The sequence below is a fragment of the Canis lupus genome (genome assembly GCF_048164855.1).
Source record: "Canis lupus baileyi chromosome 27 unlocalized genomic scaffold, mCanLup2.hap1 SUPER_27_unloc_1, whole genome shotgun sequence".
NCBI lineage: Eukaryota > Metazoa > Chordata > Mammalia > Carnivora > Canidae > Canis > Canis lupus.
The window spans coordinates 159,215-181,567 of NW_027326442.1; the positions used below are offsets into that span (position 1 = coordinate 159,215).

Here is a 22,353-nt window from a genome sequence, read left to right on the forward strand (position 1 = left end):
ATGTAAGTGTGGAAAGGGGCAGAGGAAGACGGATAATCTCGAGCATACTCCCCATGAGTGGGGAGCTATATGCAGCCCAATACCACAACCCCAAGACCATGACTTGAGCTGAAATCAAGAGTGTAACATCTAAAGGACTGAGCCACCCAGGCACCCCAGGGTGGTCTAATTTTGATACCCCAACTAGAGGAGAACATGAGAAAGGGAAAACAGGCCAATTTCATTCATGAACACAATGAGGAAACCTTAACTATTTATTAGCAAACCAAATGTAGCAATATATAATAATGATAATACATTACGGCCAAGCTGGGTTTAATCCCAGAATTGCGAAATTGGTTCAGCATTAGCAAAACCTATTAATGCAATCTGAAATTTATAACAGATTGAAGGAGAAAAATCACATGAAAATTTCTACAGATTCAGAAAAAAAAAAGTGTGGAAATTCAACAAACAGGATAAAAGCAACAACAAAAAAATCTTTAAAAACCTTGAAAAAAAAAACCTAATAAGGAAAACTACAGTAAAACAGACAGCCCCTCCCCCATTCAACTAGCGCTTTCAACATCAGAACAAGTCTGCATGATGCCACTATCCCCACTGCTCTCAAGATAAAAGAAATGTAAGTAATGAAAAGAAAGTTGTCATGATTTTCAGATGATGTGCTTGTCTTAAAAGAATTTAAACAGAAATTACTACAATAAGGGTTTAGTGAAGTTATGAGACATAAAATCAATTTTATAAAAATCAAATACATTTCTATAAACAGCTACAAACAGATACAAATTATGATAGAAACAACAAATGAAGGTACCCAGAATAAATTTAACAGAAGATGTACAAAAGTAAATAGCACAAAAATTTGCTGGAAAAACTACCTAGGGAAACAAGGTGGCATTACCTAGTGAACATGCATGCATATGCCCTATCACCTACCAATTCTACTACTGGGGTATGTCTAAAACTCTCATACACCAAAACCACTGTATTAACAAGAAACAATTCTAATGTTCATTAATCCCTGACTGGGATAAATTGTGGTATTTTTATACATGAGACTTATAAAGCCATGAAAATGAATAACTTATACTAAAAAACATAACAATGGGTGAAAAAAGCTAGTTGAAGATGATGTATGGTATGATTCCACTCCTACATATGGTGCTTAATGGATAATAAGCTCTTGAAAAAATAGTAGTCATGATGGTAGTTATGCAGAACAAACTGGAGGAGCAAGAGTGATGGCAGAGAGACCAGGCAGAAACAAAACTTGAAGGAACACAAAAAAGCACCAGGCTAATGGTTTCTTAGGGACATTCTACCACTTAAAGTAATCCTAATGCTATCTCAGAACACAGAAAAAGAAAACTTCCAAATTCACTTTATGAAGAAAGAGTAACTATAACCCTCACACCTGCCAAAAGATTGCACAAAAAAAAAAATATAGTAGACTAGTATCGCTTGTGAATATCAACACAAAATCTTTAAACATTAGGAAACAGAATCCAACAGTACATTATAAAAAAGAATACAGCCTACCCAAGCAGGATTTATCCTAAGAATTTAAGGGAAGTTCAATATAATATGGATATTAATAAAGAGGAAAAATATCTTCATGGAGGCAGAAAAGACAAATTTGACAAAATTCACTCATTTATGTTAAAAAACAACCAAAATAAGAAATGATAGAGGGATGCCTGGGTGGCTCAGCAATTGAACGTCAGCCTTCAGCTCAGGGCATGATCCTGGGGTCCCGGGATCAAGTCCCACATCGGACTCCCTGCATGGAGCATGCTTCTCCCTCTCTCTATGTCTCTAACTCTGTGTGTCTCATGAATAAATAAATAAAATCTTTAAAAAGAAAAAAAAGTAATGGATACTTCCTTACATAAGTAAAATACATCTCAGCCCAATGCCAGCAGTTTACTTAGTAGGGAAACGTAAGACACTCCTGCTGAAATCAGAAAATACATAAGGCCAAAATATCATCCAATTTGCATTTTTATAGATTAGCATTAAATTCAAGGATGCTATACAAACATTTACCAGTTTTTGAAAGCTACATTCTGCCTTCTGGGGTAATTCTTATGACCATTCTGTCTTACACTTTTTGGTGGCAGGAAATAAATGGCTCTTCCAAGCAGTTATGTCAGAGTGGACAAAGAATCACAAATGCCCTTTCTTTACAGATCCTTCTAGACTAAACAAAGAATTTATAACACTTCTAAAGAGGGGCATCTGGATGGCTCAGTAGTTGAGCATCTGCCTTTGGCTCAGGTCATGAACCCAGGGGTCGTGGGATCGAGTCCTGCATCAGGCTCCCCACATGGAGCCTGCTTCTCCCTTTGCCTATGTCTCTGCCTCTCTCTCTCTCTCTCTCTGGTGAATAAATTAAAAAAAAAAAAAAAAAAAAACAAGTCTAAAGAATATCACTTTTAGGGGCACCTGGGTGGCTCAGTCGGTTAATCTGTCTTTGGCTCAGGTCAAAATCCCAAGACCCTGGAATCCAGGCCCACATCAGGCTCTGTACTCATGGCAGAGTCTGCTTCTCCCTCTCCCTGCTGTTCCCCTGCTTGTTCTCTCTCTCTCAAATAAATAAAATATTTTAAATTAAAAAAAAAAAAAAGAATATCACTTTTATCATCACATGAATGGTAAGGAATCAGACTTGTCCTAAAAGGATGCTTGAAAACATTGTCAAAATATGTAACAGGCAGAACGGCCCAAAAAGGAGATAAACATTCCTGGTAACAGTCTTCGATTAATGTAGTCTTGCTATCAACTGGTTTTTCAGGTATGTGAAACATCACATCAGTTATTTTTATATGCTTATACGGTCTTGCAAAAATTAATTTACATGAAAGGATTAGATCGATGTTAAAAAAAAATCTGCTTCAACTATGAAACAGAAACAAAGATGATTTAACAGGCGAAATAAAATTTTATTTGAAGTTCAGCACTGCTAGATTGAAAAGGGAAGGAACACTTCAAATAAGCCCCAAACTAAACATTTTCACATTTCTATTGAAGCAATTAAGAGCAGTACCTTCAGGATCCCTGGGTGGCTCAGCGGTCTAGCGTCGTCTGGCCTTCCGCCCAGGGCATGATCCTGGGGTCCCGGGATCGAGTCCCACGTTGGGCTCCCTGCATGGAACCTGCTTCTCCCTCTACCTATGTCTCTGTCTCTCTCTCTCATGAACAAATAAATAAATTTTTCTTTAAAAAAAAAAAAAAAAAAAAAAGGAGCAGTACCGTCAACTCAGTTACTGACTCAAGATAAAAACCTTGTGGGGATCCCTGGGTGGCGCAGCGGTTTGGCGCCTGCCTTTGGCCCGGGGCGCGATCCTGGAGACCCGGGATCGAATCCCACGTCGGGCTCCCGGTGCATGGAGCCTGCTTCTCCCTCTGCCTGTGTCTCTGCCTCTCTCTCTCTCTCTGTGACTATAATTAATTAATTAATTAATTAATTAATTAATTAATTAATAAATCCAGCAAAAACCTTGTGGCTGGGCAGCCCGGGTGGCTCAGCGGTTTAGCGCCGCCTTCAGCCCAGGGCGTGATCCTGGAGACCGGGGATCCAGTCCCACGTCCGGCTCCCTGCATGGAGCCTGCTTCTCCCTCTGCTTCTCTCCCTCTCTCTCAGGAATAAATAAATAAAATATTTTTTTAAAAAAACCTTGTGGCCAAAGTAAATTCTGTAGGTTTTACTCCCTACTTTACAAACCTGACCTGTGTTCGGTGGAAATTTAGATATTAATTGGGAAAATGTATTGGTTTTGCTTAATTTTCTTTACCTGTGCAGTTAAAACTATTTCTTCTAAAAATTAGATTGTACTAACTTATCTTTTTCAGAATTACTTATTATCAGGAGCACCTAACTGGCTCAGGCAGTGGAGCATTGAGACTCGATCTCAAGAGTTGTAAATCTGAGCCCCACATTGGATGTAGAGATTACTTAAAGATAAAAAATTTAAGATTTTATTTATTTGAGAGAATGCACACATGTGCACTTGCACAAGATGGGGAGGAGAGAGAGTGAAAGAGAGAGAGAGAGAAACAGACTCCCTGAGCAGGGAGCCCGTCCCAGGGCTCAATCCCAGGACTCCAAGATCATGACCTGAGCTGAAGGCAGATGCTTAAGCAACTGATCCACCCAGGTGCCCCAAAATTTAAAAAATCTTAAAAAAAAAAAAAAAAAAAGATTTACTTATAATCGGTTCTATTTAAATATCTCCTATCTCTGAAACTCTACATTTTCATAATACATTTGTTCCCAAGCTGAGGACAGCTTAACATTCATCTCAGTCACCAAATAAACTCTCTTCAAATGCACACAAATAATCTAATCACTTGAAGTAAACCAATACTCTGGTACAGTATAGAAAGAGCACAAAAATAATCATTCTCCTCAGTTTAATTTTGAGATTAACATTTTGTTAGTTTTTAATAGGAAGTTCCCCAATGTTTTTTTAGAACTCAATAATGACTATCCAGAGGTTTCTCAGGTGAACTACACTAAAACAGACATCTTTCCAATAACAGGTAAATAAATAATCTCAAATATGCATATGTACATACGTGTACATACACATGTGTGTATTTGTGTATATATATATACACACATATGCACACTAATTTTATGGACTGTCTCTGAGGGAAGTAACAATATTAGAGATGGAAAGGACTTTATAAAGACTTACACCTAATCACTTTATTTTCAGATAAGAAAAACTAAAACCTCCAGAAGCAAAGTGACTAGCACAAGCCCATGAAACATGCCAATGATGGCAGGTATGGAGACTCAGGTCCCCTGACACCGAGGCCAGTGATCTTTCACTTGGCTGAGAGATGCCTTTTATGACTTCTCCCAAATTTCTGCACACCCTCACACAGGCACCTTCTGGAGACCCAGCAACTCCAAACTTGGTACTCTCTGAAGCATCTGAGAGTAAGTTTGCTGTGATACCTCATTGTTCCCTGATACTTTAGTGTATACTTCCTACAAACAAAACAAGACCATTTTCTCACATAACATGCAAATATCAGAATTGTTAACACTGATACATTCTTACAATCTAATCTCCAAGCCCTACTGTACCAATTCAGAATCATCCAACACATTTAGTTGTCACATCTCTTTAGATTCCTTCAGCCTGGAACAATTCTTCAGGGTTTGTTTTTTGTTTTTACTTTCATGACCTTGACATACTTGAAGATTACAGCCTATTTTATAGAATATCCCTAAATCAGGTTTTTCTGGTGCTGCCTCATGATTAGATTTGGATTATGCTTCAAATTCTTGGCTGTCCTTATACTTAAGGAAAATATAGTGCTGAGCTATATATATCAGAACCAAATGAAAGACGACAATTTTTTTAAAGGGGCAAAAGTTAAGACCAGACATTTCATCAATGAAGATATACAAGTGGTTAATACGCACAGAAAAAAATCATCATTAGTCACGAGGAAATTGCGAAGTGAAATTATAATGTAATACCACTTATAAACTCAATAGGATATAACCAAAAGACTACGTTTTGGTAAGGCTGTGAAGAACTGGAACACCTCACACATCGCTGATGGAAATGTAAAATGGTGTATGTGCTTTGGAAAATAGTTTGGTGGTTTCTTCAAAACTAAAAATAAAAAAAAATAAAAAAATAAACAAAACTAAAAATACAGGGCACTAGGGTGGCTAGTTGGTTGAGTGTCTGCCTTCGGCTCAGGTCATGATCCCAGGGTCTTGGGATCAAGCCCTACCTTGGTCTCCCTGCTCAGTGGGGGATCTACTTCTCCCTCTCCCTCTCTACCCTGCCCCCCCTGGCTCAAGCTCTCTTTCTCTCTCAAATAAATAAAATCTTAAAAAAAAAAAAAAAAGGTAAAAATACAACAATTTTCAAAAGTGTCAAGGCAGGGATGCCTGGGTGGCTCAGCAGTTGAGCGTCTACTTTTGACTCCGAGAATGATCCTGAGGTCCAGGATCAAGTCCCACATCGGGCTTCCTGCAGGGAGCCTGCTTCTCTCTCTGCCTGTGTCTCTGCCTCTTTCTCTCTCTGTTTCTCATGAATAAATAAATAAAATCTTTAAAAGAAAAAAAAAAAGTGTCAAGGCTTTAGATTCAAAGGAAACCTGAGGAACTGCTCCAGCCAAAAGGAGACAGGACAACTAAATGAAACACGGGATTACTGAATAGGGTCTAAAAAGTAGGAAGTAATAATGTGTCAGTGTTAATTTCCTGATGGTGATGGTTATATTATGGTTATGCAGGAGACATTTCTTGTTTGGTAAAAATACACATTGAAGTGTTCCGGTGATTTGGGGCACTCTATCAGCAATTTACTCTCAAACGGTGTAGGGAAAAACCTTTGAAATATATATTTTTATTTATTTATTTATTTATTTATTTATTTATTTATTTATTTATTCATTCATTCATTCATTCATTCATTCATTCGAGACACAAAGAGAGGCAGAGACATAGGCAGAGGGAGAAGCAGCCTCCGTGCGAGCCCGATGTGGGATTCAATCTCAGGACCCCAGGATCAAGATCTGAACTAAAGACAGATGCTCAACCACTGAGCCACCCAGGTGAGAAAACCTTTGTACTGTCCTTATAATATTTCTAAACATTTCAGATTGTTAAAAAAAATAATAATTTTTAAAAAAATTGTTGGGCAGCACGGGTGGCTCGGCGGTTTAGTGCTGCCTTCAGCCTAGGGTGTGATCCTGGAGACCCAGGATTGAGTCCCACATTGGGCTCCCTGCATGGAGCCTGCTTCTCCCTCTGCCTGTGTCTCTGCCTCTCTCTCTCTGTGTCTCTCATGAAAAAATAAATAAAATCTTTAAAAATTAAAAAATTATTAAATGTGTAGCATTAAAAAGGTTGACAATCTATTACAGAAAAAAAATGCCTTCCCCTTTCCATTCTATACTCTTAATCTACTTTATAAAAGTTTTCTTCAGGGACGCCTGGGTGGCTCAGCGGTTGGGTATCTGCCTTTGGCTCAGGGTGTGCTCCTGGAGTCCTGGGATCAAGTCCCACATCGGGCTCCCTACAGGGAGCCTGCTTCTCCTTCTGCCTGTGTCTCTCATGAATAAATTTGGAATAAAATCTTTATATAAAAAAAATAAATAAAAATAAAATCTTTATATAAAAATAAAATCTTTATATAAAAAAAAAAATCTGGGATCCCTGGGTGGCGCAGTGGTTTGGCGCCTGCCTTTGGCCCAGGGCGCGATCCTGGAGATCCGGGATCGAATTCCACGTCGGGCTCCCGGTGCATGGAGCCTGCTTCTCCCTCTGCTTATGTCTCTGCCTCTCTCTTTCTCTCTGTGTGTGACTATCATAAATAAATAAAAAAATTAAAAAATTAAAAAAAAAATCTTAAAAAAATAATAATAAAATAAAATAAAAGTTTTCTTCATAGCACTTATCAGTCAGTGAAATGTTAGTCTATCTTTTCCACTAAAAAGGAACTTCCTCAAGGTCAGGGACTAAGTTTTGTTTACCACACTATTTTCAGGACTTAGACTCGTACACAATACATAGGGTATTCATATTCATTCAGTGAATTAATTTGTTGTCTTATTATGGTTTAAAATAAAATAATTTTGGGATGCCTGGGTGGCTCAGCAGTTGATCGTCTGCCTTTGGCTCACAGGATCCAGGATGGAGTCCTGCATCGGGCTCCCTGCGAGAAGCCTACTTTTCCCTCTGCCTATGTCTCTGCCTCTCTTGCTGTGTCTCCCATGAATAAATATTTTTTTAATAAATAAAATAAATTCATTTTACCATCCTCTCCCAAAAACCACACACACACAAATCATTTGTCCTATGACCCAGCAACCCAACTAACCAAAAGATATAAAACCAAATGACACAAAAACTTATACATGAATATATATTAGCAACATTCATAATAGACAAAACCCCAAAACTGGTATATCCAACCAAGTAATTACTATTTAATGACAAAAAAATAAACTACAGATCCTGGCAATGACACAGATGAATCTCAAAACCATGTAAGTGAAGAAAACACCAGATACAAAAAATTGTATCTTGCATGATTCTATTTTCATGAAAGTTTAAGGACAAGCAAAACAGAAAGCAGATCAGGAGTTGCCTGGGGGTGGGAGTGGGAGTGGGAACTGACTGCAAATGACAAGAGGGAACTTTATGGAATGATGGAAATGTTCTAAAGCTGGATTGCACTTTAGATGGTTGCACAACTTTGTAAATTTACTAAAACTGATTGAACTGAACACTTAAAATTTTATGAATTTTGTATTATACTGATATAGCTATTTTAAAAGGTAGAAAGAAAGCTAGACACAGCCTTCTTTTGCTTGCCATTTGGTTAATTTTTTAAAAATCAGTGTCATATAAATGGATGAGTGAGGCTACATCCTGTAAGGGGGACAGGAGTATTTTAAAAGAGCTTGCTAACCCAAATTAAGGTCCAAATTGCAAAACCTGAGACCCTGATAATTAGTAGGAGCTGCAACTACCATATTCTGTCCATTTGTCTAATCTTATGAGGGTCAAGTTGGCCTTAAAGGGAATTCTCAGAATCTGCATCAGACTCATACCTGGTCATCCCTCCAACACTGGGGACAAGAGGCTCTGGGAGTACCTGGGCTTGGAAAACAACCCATTAATGCTATAATTGAAATTACTTTGAAAAATTAGAGCTAAAGAATTTGAATTTAGGGTACTGTTTTGCTGAGAAAGAAACTATTAATTTTCTTAGGCTATCCTATCAACTTTTTAGTTGTCAACCACAGTTTTATTTCTTACAATAGAATATGATTCTTAAATAGGGAGGACAACTTTGACAGGGCTTCAGATTCTCAAAAATTATTTCAGGGGACACGTAAGAAAAAAGAAAACAAACATGTCCTGCTTAGTACAGAAACTGCTCAGAGATGCTTCATTTTCATTTAATAACAACAGAAAGTTTAAATAGAAATAGAAAGCTTGGAGCGCCTGGGTGGCTCAGTCAGTTGAGCATCTGCCTTTGGCTCAGGTCATGATCTCAGGCTCTCTGCTCATCAGGGAGTCTCTTCTCCCTCTCCCTCTGGGACTGTGTGCTCACAAATAAATAAAAGAAAAAAGGAAAGAAAAAAGAAAGAAAAAAAAGGTTAAAGTTTATTTATTTTTTTTTTTTGGTTAAAGTTTAAATAGAAACAGAAAGCTTAAAAACTAGGTTTGTGCATGGAGTGCCTGGCCGGCTCAGTGGACGTGAATCTTGGTCTCAGGGTTGTGAGTTCAAATCCCAAACTGGGTATAGAGATTACTTTAAAAAATAGAATCTAGGGGGGATCCCTGGGTGGCTCAGCAGTTTGGCGCCTGCCTTTGGCCCAGGGCGCGATCCTGGAGTCCCGGGATTGAGTCCCGCGTCGGGCTCCCAGCATGGAGCCTGCTTCTCCCTCCTCCTGAATCTCTGCCTCTCTTTCTCTCAATGCCTATCATAAATAAATAAATAAATAAATAAATAAATAAATAAATAAATAAATAAATAAATAAATAAATAAATGAATGAATGAATGAATGAATGAATAAATAAATAAATAAATCTTTAAAAAAAAAATAGAATCTAGGGGCACCTGGGTGGCTCAATCAGTTAAGCACCGGCTTTCAGCTGTGGTCATGACCGCAGAGTCCTGGGATCGTGTACCTCCTCAGTGGGGAGCCTGTTTCTCCCTCTCCTACTGCTCCTTCTCCTCACATTCTCTCATTCTCAAATTAATAAAATGTTTAGAATAATAGAATCTTTAAAAAAAAAAAACAGGTTTGTGCATAATCCACCCTTTCTGCTTTCCAAATGCAGAACAGGAAGGCCATTGAAAATTAAATGAAATATCTATGAACTCCAAAAAAAAAATTTTAAACTTGTCCTGGGGATAAATGCTATAAAAAGAGAAATAAAAGGAAGCTCTCTGGAAAGAACTTAAAAGTGAAGGCCGTGACCAGGCCTAACTCTCTCTTCAAGCCACTCCCATTAAACCAGCCATTCCAAACACCGCAAGCTCCCAGGGCCACATGTTTGTTTCACTGACGTACCCACACAACTACAAGGTGCCTAGTATATATGTTATTTGTTAATTATAACTAGAAAGGTTAGCCAGAGTTACCTGCTCAATAGAGAATGATTTTATAACAGTGTTTTTTTTTTTTATCATATTACACATTTATTTATCAGTCTGCCCCTAATACTATACTGCAACATTTGTGAGGGAGATCAGGAACACGGCTCAGGGCTTGGCACAGAAGATGCTCTATGATTGTTCAATCAAAAAATAGGAAAGGCATTTGCCCAAGATCACACAATTGGAACTTGACAAACAACTTGTGTGACCCAATGCACATGCTGCTTTATACTACAAGAAGCTATTCCAAAAGACTGGGGCACCTGGGTGGCTCAGTCAGCTGAGCATCTGACTCTTGGTTTCAGGTCAGGGTCATGAGATCCAGCACAGTGTCAGCTCCATGAGCTCAGTGTGGAGTCTACTTGAGATTCTTTCCCCCTCCTTCTCCCTCTACTCCTCCCCCACCCATGTGTACACTCTCTCTTAAATTAATAAATAAAATGGGACACCTGAGTGGCTCAGTGGTTGAGTGTCTGCCTTTGGCTCAGGGCATGATCCCAGAATCCCGGGATGGAGTCCCGCATGGGGCTCCCTTCAGGGAGCCTGCTTCTCCCTCTGCCTGTGTCTCCGCCTTTCTCTCCGTGTCTCCCAGGAATAAATAAATTAAATCTTTAAATAAATAAATAAAAATTTTAAGAGAAATGGATATTCCAAGAGACTGAGGTGAGAGAGGATCCAGATTTGCAAGGCCCACTGACTTCAAGGGAATAATTAGATCATGAATTGGACACTGAGAACTCAGCACTTCACCTACATACCTCACTTAATACAACACTGAGGTGTACACCACTACTACCTTTCTACAGATGGGGAAAACAAGGTATAATCTGGATAACCTGTCAAAGCCACATATGTAAGTGGTGAAAACCCATGCTCTCAATCCATTGTACAGGCTCCCAGAAAGAAGTTAAACCTTGGAGTGAAGGCTGTGGCTAAGTATCAGAATGCTGGCCTCAGACAATCTGGTCAAGAAGTCACTGAAGGGCGTGGGGGGCGGACTTAAATAGCTCAGTTGGTTATTAAACATCTGCCTTCAGGGACACCTGGGTAGCTCAGCAGCTGAGCACCTACCTTTGGCTCAGGGCATGATTCCACGGTACCGGGATCAAGTCCCACACTGGGCTCCCTGCATGGAGCCTGCTCCTCCCTCTGCCTACATCTCTGCCTCTCTGTCTCTCTTATGAATAAATAAGGTCTTTTTAAAAAATTAAAAAATAAACATCTGCCTTGGGAAGCCTGAGTGGCTCTACGTGTTGAGCATCATCTGCCTTTGGCTCAGGGCGTCATCCCGGAGTTCTGGGATTGAGTCCCACACTGGGCTCCCTGCATGGAGCCTGCTTCTCTTTCTGCCTGTGTCTCTGCCTCTCTGTGTGTCCCTCATGAATAAATAATTTTTTTAAAAAATAAACAAACATCTGCCTTCAGCTTAGGTCATGATCTCAGAGTCCTGGTATCAAGCCCCAGGTTGAGCTCCCTGCTCAGTGGGGAGATTACTTCTCCCTCTCCCTACCCGCCCCCATGCTTGTGTTCTGAGATAGATAAAAAGAAAAAGAAAATCTTTAAAAAAAAAAAGTCACTCAGAGGGTGGTGAGTTCTTAAGTATTTATTGTTAGCCTGCATAACTCATACATGTTAGATATGTATCAAATATTAAAGTTTGAGATACCACTCAGTTTAGCAGCTGCCACCACCATAATGCCAGAGACAGGAAAACAAAAGAATCCTAAAAGCAACCCAAAGCCCTTCTTCTGCCTCAACTACTTCTCCCAATCTTCATGTCTCCTCTCTTGCCTTCCCACAGGCTCCAAAAAGCAGGGGAAAATTCCAGCTCAGAGAAGAGCAGGGGAAGCAGCACTAAGAACTTGAACCTGGTAAGTCAGCAGTCAATAGGACTTTTGACTACCCCCACCTCATCCCTCACACCTTAAAGAAGTCCATCCAGCCTTTTCAAATGACTCCACCAACTGACTGGACCAGAGGTGAACACTATCCCAAGCTGGATCAGATTCTCTCTCCCAGGAATTAGATTCAGAGTGCTCTTAACCTCTGGCTGTCAATGTACTAAAGACACATACCTTAAGGAAGCTAGAATAAACACTCTTCTGCCAAATGCATGGGATGTGTAAAAGAGAAAAGAAAAAATCCCTAGCTGCGTAAAGACGCAGGATGCAAGATTTTTGTAAACATCAATATAGAGGGAGGTAGGTGATTTAGTCTATTTTCTAGTTCCAGGTTACAACCATACCTGAAGTTTTAACTGCACTTGCTGTCTCTGGAGTACCACGAGAAAGATCCCTGAATTTTAATAAACTCAATTTCTTCAGTCATTTTCTGTAAGGTAGTGGATGAAACACTCCAGCACCTTTCAATTTGCTAGCTCCAAATCATTCTTCAGGTCCCAACTTAAACACCACTTCCTCTAAGAAATCTTCCTGGACTACCATCCCAGCTCTATCTTTTATGCTCTCCTGTAGCACTATGCACTTCATCAAACTCAGTAAGTTATTACTTTCCTGTTGGGACAGTAAACATCAGAGTAAAAACCATTTCTGTTTGCCACTTTGATCTTACTGCCTAGCACGTAGGTCAGGTACGCACTTAATATTAAGCTAATAGAAATAAAGAAACTGCTGGAGGTAAGTAGAAGGGATGGAAAAAAAAATCAGCGCTACCCTCCTAAAAGTAAGTCTGACCCTACCTTTCTCATTCTTTCCAGGTATCAAGCTTTTCCCTCTTCTACCTTCCTATAGCCCCAAGTCATCTATGACAATTATCATTTTATATTTTAGTGCCAACGCATTCAAGAACTCAAGCTGCAGGGAGCATGTTTCCAGGTAGCTTGGTATACAGAGCAAAGCCAATCAAGTAATAATACAGGTTTGCGGATCTAGATAAATCTCAGTTCTCCTGTATATTTACTGGCTGTGAACCTTGGACAAATTACATGAGGCCTGGTTTCCTTATCTGTAAAGTGGAAAAAAAATCAACTTAAAGATGAGAATGCAAATGAACTTGAAACCACAGTACCTAAAATAAGGTAGGCTTGCAGCTAATATCAGTTAATTGATTGTGGCATACCCCTACACCCTACTTCCCAGCTCCTACGGGCCATGGATTCAGAACACAGAAAGTGTCCTAAAACTGAAAATCTGAAAAGGACCTTGGAGAGTATCTATCCTGCCTGCTTTCCGATGTGAGGTAGCCCCAAGTAGTCAAAGAGAAACAAAAGCGGAGAAACAGCACCTCAGGGTTAGGTGGGTGGGTGGAGTGGAATGGAGTGGATTCAGGGTGAAATAGCTCTGGAAGTTTGTTGGGGAATCAGTTCTTTTTTAATGAGTAGATACCTTAACGTGAGCAAGGTATAGAATAAATTATATATGGTTCCTGAGAAAACTCAGATGCTTTTCATAAAAAACTTTTCATAAATACTTGAGAGGTGAAAACATACAAATTAAATTCATGGAAATGGCTTATCACTTATAGCTAATCACTAGAATCCCACACATTAATAGAAATGTTACTAATATTAAAAGTAATTTCATTAAGTACTCAAAACTATTCAGAAACACTGAGTTTCCAATACCTCACGTAAACCGGTGTACTAAGATTTTTGAGCTCCCAAAAGCATACCAGAGACTCCCTTATTAAAAGTTAACAGTTCGGGCAGCCCAGGTGGCTCAGTGGTTTAGTGCCGCCTTCAGCCCAGGATGTGATCCTGGAGGCCCAGGATCTAGTCCCACGTCGGGGTCCCTGCATGGAGCCTGCTTCTCCCTCTGCCTGTGTCTCTGCCTCTCTCTCTCTCTCTCATGAATAAATAAACAAACCTTAAAAAAAAAAAAAAGTTAACAGCTGGGCACCTGGGTGGCTCAATGGTTGCATCTCTGCCTTTGGCTCAGGGCATGATCCTGGGGTTCTGGGATCGAGGTCTGCATTGGGCTCGTTGTGGGAAGCCTACTTCTCCTTCTGCCTGTGTCTCTGCATCTCTCTGTGTCTCTCATGGATAAATAAATAAAATCTTTAAAAATAGGGACACCTGGGTGGCTCAGTGGTTGAGCATCTGCCTTTGGCTCAGGGCGTGATCCCAGAGTCCGAGGATCAAGTCCCACATCCGGCTTTGTGCATTGAGCCTGCTTCTCCCTCTACTTATGGTTTCTGCCTCTCTCTGTATCTCTCATGAATAAGTATATAAAATCTTTTTAAAAAATTTTTAAATAAATAAATAAAAATAGAAGTTTACAGTTAATAAGCAAAACTAAGAATCTGAATTCAGATATACTTGTAGGTCTTGAGCTTCTACAGGTGATATATACCACTGCTGGTCTCGTCTTTCAAACAGTTGGTATGAATACCCAACAGTTTCAGGAAGGGAGGGAGTGCTACAGCCAACAGGAATAAGGGTAAGTTTATGGAGAAGATGAGCCTTAGGGGAGCACAGGACTTCAACATCCCACCCCAATGTTTCTCAGGGGTGGGATGGAGGGGTGCACTGCTAAGCATCTTGACAGGACGATTCTCCAGTGCAGACTGTACCATGCACCATAGATTGTTTAGCATACCTGCCTTCACCATATACACATGGAAGGCCTAAACATTCCCCAATCAATGTTAACAATGAAAAAACTAAAAATAAAAACAAAAAGAAATCCATATATTTCAGACACCTGGGTAACTGTTGGCTAAGTGTCTGCCCTTGGCTGAAGTCATGATCCCAGGATCCTGGGATCGAGGATCCAGGATTCTGGACCCCTGTGTCAGGCTCTCTGCTCAGCAGGGAGTCTGCTTCTCCCTCTCCCTCTGCCCCCCCCCCCCAGCTTGTGCTCTTTCTCTAATAAATAAAATGTTTAAAAATAAATAAATAGGAACGCCTGGGTGGCTCAGCAGTTGAAGATCTGCCTTTGGTTCAGGACATGATCCTGTAGTCCCGGGATCGAGTCCCACATTGGGCTCCCTGCATGGAGCCTGCTTCTCCCTCCTATCTGCCTATGTCTCTGCCTCCCTCTCTCTGTATCTCTCATGAATAAATAAATAAAATCATAAATAAATAAGTAAATAAATAAATAGGCCACCTAGGTGGCTCAGTTGGTTAACTGTCTTCAGCTCAGGTCATGATCCCAGAGTCTGAGGATCAAGCCTGCATCAGAATCCTTGCTCAGCGGGCAGTATGCTTCTCCCTCTGCCCCTCACTCTATCTGGGAAAAAGATTTTGGTAATCTTTTTTTAGTAAAATCTTTTTAACAGAATGAATGAATGAATGAATGGCTACAAAGTAGAGCACCTAGGTGGTGCAGACAGTTGAGCATCTGACTCTTGGTTTCAACTCATGTCATGATGTCAGGATCCTGAGGCTAAATCCCACATGGGGCTCCAGGCTTAGCAGAGAGTCAGCTTGGGATTCTCCTTCCCTCTCCCTCTGCCCTTCCCACTCGTGTTCAAGCACACTCTCTCTCTCTCTCTAAAATAAATGAAAAAAATCTTTAAAAAATAAAAAATTACAAGGCTAAAATTTAATACAAGTAAAAGCAGACATGTATTTCTTGAAAGCATAGACTTTCTCAACGTTCATCTTTGGTTGAGTATCATTTAGGAACCGGACAGAATGGGATGCACTATCATTTCCTAGTCATGTGTCTTTGGGCAAATTAACTAAACTCTCTGTCCCAAGTTTCCTCACTTTCATGCAAAGTAATCATGTTTGCAATGTGGTTGAAGATTAACTGATGTACATAAGCAAAGTGTTAACTAAATGGTAGCGCTACTAGTCTGCCATAATCAACATGCCTCAAAAAAACAGGATATTGTACCATAGAGAAGGTGATCACACTGAAATTTTGTCTCTCTTCAAGTTGCACTGTTAGTACTCTATAGTATTCAATACCAATCCCTGATGACTACAGACTTTTGGGTTCCTTTGATGATGCACACTCCTCATTGTCTGGTCTCTCTAGCCACACTTTCTCTGTCCTCTTCTGTAACTTGCCCTCTCTGCTGACACCTAAAATCAGACATTCCTGTGGCTCAGTTCTTACATTGCCCCCCGTATCTTATCCATTCTCAAGGTATCTCTATTTCTATCTCTATGGAGATGACCCCATGACCTCTCAATCATTCCAAAAACTGTTTCAGAACTCAACCTATTCAAAATAGATACCTATCTTTTTTTTAAAGATTTTATTTATTTATTCATAGAGACAGAGAGAGAGGCAGAGAGAGAAGCAGGCCCCATGCAGGGAACCCGATGTGGGACTCAATCCCGGGTCTCCAGGATCACACCCCGGGCTGCAGGCGGCGCTAAACCACTGCGCCACCAGAGCTGCCCTACCTATCTTAATTAATAAATGATCAAGCATAAACAACTTCCGTTTCTCCTCTCACTCATTTTTTTTTTCTAATTCTTTTTTTTTTTTTTTTTTTTTTTTTTGGCTGGGTACAGTATACTTTATTGATGGTACATGACAAGGTAGGGCTCCCCAAGCCCTTCCCCTTCCTTGGGGTCTAGGTTTTTTTCTAATTCTTATACATCTGACCAGTCTTTAGGATCCCATTCCTCTGCCTACCTCTTAAAAAATATTTATCAAGGGGGCACCTGAGTAGTACAGTCAGTTAAGCGTCCAATACTTGGTTTCAGCTCAGGTCATGATCTTGGGGTCGTGAGATCAAATCTTGAGTCAGGCTCATGCTCAGCAAGGAGTCTACTTAAGACTCCATCTCCCTCTGCCCCTCCCCATTGAATGCTCTCAGGAAGAGAGAGCGAGCGCTCTCTCCTCCTTTCTCAAAAAAATAAGACTTAAAAGAAATATTTGTCAGGGTTACCTCTGTGGTATTCTCATTCTACCTCAGTGGTTCTTAATCTTTCTGGGACAATGGACCTCTTTGAAAATCTACTGGATGTGTGATCTATTTACTAAAAAGATGAATATACACATCTGCTTGCAATTTCACCTAATCCGTCACCTCAGATCTCATATAAGAATCTCATCCATGAAAGACTACCACTTACATTAATTTTCATCTCGATTCTATTTCCCTTTTCTATATTTCAAGATGCCTTCTAGATGTTGCCTAAATAGTCCATAGTCATCACAACTTACTAAGTCTCAACTCACTATGTATCCCTAATAAACTTGCTTTGTCTACAGTATTTCTTCTCTGATAACAGGCACACCATCCTCCCAGACTTCCAAACTAGAAGCCTTGGAATTAACAAACATGACCATACCCAAACTAAAAAATCCTTGTCTCAGAAATCTCTCTTAAATCCAAATCTCACCTCATTAAGACTCTTGTCCTTTAAGATCTCATCATCCTTTGCTTCTTCCCATACGTGCCATAATTCAGTCTACCATTCTTCTGATAAGAGCCCATATGGATTTCTTTTTTAAGATTTTATTTTTAAGATTTTATTTATTTATTCATGAGAGAGAGAGACAGAGACACAGGCAGAGGGAGAAGCAGGCTCCATGCAGGGAGCCTGACGTGGGACTGGATCCTGGGTCTCCAGGATCACACCCTGGGCTGAAGGTGGTGCTTAACTGCTGAGCCACCCGGGCTGCCCTAAAGATTTGATTTTTAAGTAATCTCTACACCCAACATGGGGCTCAAATGTACAACCCTGAGATAAAGAGTCACATGTTCCACTGACTGTGCCATCCAGGAACTGCACGAATTCTTTGTGTGTGCGTGTGTGTGTGCAGAGCCCAATGCATAACTTGAACTCATGACACTGAGATCAAGGCGTGAGCTGAAATCAAAAACTGGACACTTAACTGACTGAACCACCTAAGCACCCACGATTCCATCTTAACAAGGTCTCTCAACACTTCCATCTGTTACTTTCCAATGCCACTATATCACTTCACCTCTAGACAATTACAATAGGTTAATTGATTCCCCTCATCACAGTTTTTTCTCTATCATTTCCACCAGTGCTGATCTACCCCTCAAAAATTTCAGAATTGACCATAGGACTTCTTTTTTTTCAAAATCACTGATGTTTCTTCCTTGCACTAATATACAACAATGCTCATTTTTGCTTTTAGAGTCCTCTACAGTTTGCTACTTAACTACTTTTCCATGATCATATTCCACAGCTCAAACTCACTTGTGCCTATTACCCATCAAAATTATACCCACTCTTAAATATCACTATTTAAATATTAACATTTCGGGAAGCCTGGGTGGTTCAGAGGTTGGGAACCTGCCATGGCTCAGGGTGTGACCCCGGGGTCCCAGGATCAAGTCCCACATCGGGCTCCTGCAGGGAAGCCTGCTTCTCTCTCTGCCTGTGTCTCTGCCTCTATGTCTGTGTCTCTCATGAATGAATAAAATATTTTTTAAAATAAATAAATATTAACATTTCATTCAAGAAGCCCTCCATAAACCCAGCATTCTTTTTTTTTTTTTTTAATTTTTATTTATTTATGATAGTCACAGAGAGAGAGAGAGAGAGGCAGAGACACAGGCAGAGGAAGAAGCAGGCTCCATGCACCGGGAGCCCGATGTGGGATTCGATCCCGGGTCTCCAGGATCGCGCCCTGGGCCAAAGGCAGGTGCCAAACCGCTGCGCCACCCAGGGATCCCTAAACCCAGCATTCTTAATCAACACTTATTAAACACTAATGATGTGCAACATAAATTACATTCTTACTAAGGTAAGGATTAAAAACTATAATCTGGACCAAGGATTTTAATTCCAGTTGTACTTGTATTTGGATTTTAGGAAAGGAAGATTACTGTAAAAGTACTTGGCATCTTCCCTAATAAAGACTTGGAAGGTCAAATATGTCTACAGCAATGACAGAAATAGTTACCCTGGGATCCCTGGGTGGCGCAGTGGTTTGGCGCCTGCCTTTGGCCCAGGGCGCGATCCTGGAGACCCGGGATCGAATCCCACGTCAGGCTCCCGGTGCATGGAGCCTGCTTCTCCCTCTGCCTGTGTCTCTGCCTCTCTCTCTCTCTCTCTGTGTGACTGTCATAAATAAGTAAATAAAAATATTAAAAAAAAAAAGAAATAGTTACCCTATCTTACTTATCTTCAAACTAGTAATAATCTCACCGGGGGGAAAAAAAACTTTCAATTAAAGTAACCTAAACCTAAAAAAAAAAAAAAAAATTAAAAATTTAAAAATAAAAAAAAATAGTATCCTAAACCTAAAGTTTTTTCAGTCCATATGTTAGATGCTAAATTTTCAAAAAGAGCCATGGGACATGATGGACAATTCTGAACCTCTCATGACACATGCCTACTTACCAGCAGGTGTCATAGCAATCAGATGTTATGACAGAGAAGTGATGCTGTGGGCAGTACTTTCTAGGGCCTTATTTCTTTTAGACCTGACCTAGTTTAATTCTTCTTTTGGCTCCTAAACCTGAGTTCACGTTAATTTTCACAGTTGTATATGTGAAGCATTTTGCTCCTCAAGAGAATGAAAATAGTCAAGATTCAATTAGTCTTTTTAAAATTTAATTAGTCTAAAATACTTGTTAAAACAGGCCCTTTATGGCATTTCTAAAATCACAATCACTTAAATTTGAATACATTTTTAAAACAGATTTGCTTACAACAGTAAAATATACCAAACTCTAAAGCTACTAATAACACTATTTAAAGACAAAATATAACTGAAAGAGCTCCAGCAAATGAGAGAGGATCTCAGTCTATCATCTCAAGTCTGTCTCTTCTAGACGTAGGACTTGAAGAATTTGCTCCACCTCGAAATATTTTCTCCCCTGAAAGAGGGATATCACCACCTCGAAGGTGGCTGTTCATATAAAATGAGATAATATACCTAGTACAGTACCTGCCACCAAGTGTTCCGTAAATATGTTTGCTTCCTTCATTCAACTCAAAACACACAAGAAAGAGGTGTAAGGGAGCCCACGCTTCCGTAAGTCCTCATCAGCACAAAATAATACAGCTAATTCTAATAAAAAGAACCAAGAACGTTTCTGAGGGATATGATCAAGATAAGGGAGGCTGCACGTAGTCCTGCAAGAATTCCATTAAGGCTGCACATATACTGACCACTAAAACATCATTAACAGCTCAAGTCCACAACAATTCTGCTAAAACGTGTGAATACATTTACGCCAAGAGAGTTCACTAGGGGTAAAGAAAAAAGTGAAATTAAGCCCAACTCCAAATGACTAATAAATCAACCAAGAGAGCGGTGCAGGCTTATCCTTCTTGAAACGCATACAGTGTGGGTATTAAAATCCATTTTAAAACTTCAAGATTAAAATATTTCACAACCCACAGTGGTGCCACTGATGCTTTTTACGGACAGCCTGCGCGGGGCACCGTTAGCACGACCGAAAATATTTAATGAAAGCCGTTCGCGGAATACCGGGGAGGGGAGAAGATTATTTCAGGTTCTGCACACAAGACCGCGGCCAACACCACCACCGACGAGCATCCGATGGAATTCCTGGCTCTACAGTCGGGATGTCAAGAGGAAGGCCAAGATGCTAGCATCATGGGGGCGGGGGCGGGGGCCCGGGGACCACTTCCGTTCCCCTCCCGGGGGTCCCGGCTCTAAAACCCGCGCCGCGCCCGGATCCCCGGGTCCCCGGACACTGGCCTCCGCCCCCCGAGCCCCTCCCCTCGGCGAGCGGAGGCCGGCCCGCGAAGCGCAGTGAGCAACACCCAAACCTCCAGCGGCCCCCGGGCCCCGCCCGAGGCCCCCGGCGCCCACTCCGCGCGGAAGCCACGGGCTGGGGGCGCGGCGGCGCGGGAGGCCGGGACGCAGACGAGGCCGCGGCTGCGTCCGCCGCGTCTCCGGGCGGCGGGTGGGCGGGCGTGGCGCGGCCTGCGGACAGGCGCCGACACTCACCACACCATGCCGTAGGCGCCCTCGCCGATGTAGGAGAGGTTGGTGTAGCGCGGCCCCACGTCGAACACCTGCCCGCGGACCATCTCCGGGCCCGCGCCCGCCGCCGCCGCCGCCGCCATGTTGGCTGCCGGGCCGCCGCCGCCGCCGCCGCGAAAGGCTCGACGCTCCGCGGCCGCCGCTCGGCCCACGCCGCGCCTCCCGGGGGGACTGCGCCGCTGCGGGTGCAGCTGCCGACGCTGATCGGAAAGGAGCAAGGAGGGCAGCGCTCAGGACCGCGGGAGAGACTACGGCCGCTCGGACCGACTGCCTGCCTGCCTGACTGACGGGCGGGCCGGCGGGCGGCGGGAGGGGCGCGCGCCGAGGAGGGCGCCGGGGCGGGGCCAAGGAGCGTGCGCGCGGATTGGTTCCCCGCCGCCTGGGGGCGGGGCTGCGCGGGCCGGCGGAAGCGGCAGGTCGGGGCGGGGCACTGCGGCGGCGGCGGCGGCGGAGTCACCGCCCTGCCTGGTCACGTGCGCCCGCGGGGGTGTTGGCGCGGGAGCGGGCTCCGAGACGCAGAAGGACGGCAGGGCGTCGGGACGGGGACGGGGGCCGCGGGCCTGAGAAACTTTCCGGGCGAGGCGAGCCCCGGAGCGGGGCGCTGACTGGGCCGGGGCACGACCTGGGGCCGCGCGTGCGGCATGCCGACGCTCCGCACACCTCCGCGGGCCCGCGCGACCCCGTGGCCCACGCACACACCGAGGCCTCCAGACGCGGCCAGAAAATGAAAGGCAGGACCGAGACCACGGAAGATATTTGCATACTGAGAAAGTGTGAAACACAAAGCCTCCAGCGAGAGGCTCAGGATCCGCTAATCAGACACCTTCCTTCCACCAGTGTTTGGTGAGCAGCTGCATTGTTCCTGGGCATCCACATTCTAGAGTGAGGAGATAACCCGGTGGGTAGATGAGACAGGAAGGAAGAGAGGTAAAGAATACTCAAGTAGTGGGACCCCGGGGTGGCTCGGTGGTTGAGCGTCTGCCCTTGGCCCAGGGCGTGACCCCGGGGTCCTGGGATCGAGTCCCGCACCGGGCTCCCTGCATGGAGCCTGCTTCTCTCTTGCCTGTGTCTCTGCCTCTCTCTCTGTGTCTCTCATGAATAAATGAATAAAATCTTAAGTGCCAGGAAGAAATACAAAGCCGACTGAGGGGTTGGGGTTAGTGGAGAAAGACAGAGTCAGAGACTGAGACCCACGTCAGTACAGGTAGACAATCTTAGGACATAAAAAACAAATGCAAAGATGGAAACACCAAAACCAAAACGTTAAGATCTAGAGAAAATGAGACAAACACACCGAGGCCCTGAAGTACTCACAAACGCCAGAGGTTGAAAATTT

At 42.3% G+C, this 22,353-nt stretch overlaps 1 protein-coding gene across 1 annotated transcript in view; it reads right to left on the minus strand.

Moving 5' to 3' along the window:
• The window catches only part of MAPK1 (mitogen-activated protein kinase 1), a 119,033-nt gene extending 97,709 nt beyond the window's left edge, over positions 1–21,324 (minus strand). Inside the window, exon 1 of the mRNA XM_072819101.1 lies at positions 20,982–21,324. Within this exon, the coding sequence (XP_072675202.1) occupies positions 20,982–21,100 (119 nt within the window). The 5' untranslated portion in view covers positions 21,101–21,324. The remainder of the gene's footprint in view (positions 1–20,981) is intronic.
• Between the last annotated feature and the right edge of the window lie 1,029 nt (positions 21,325–22,353).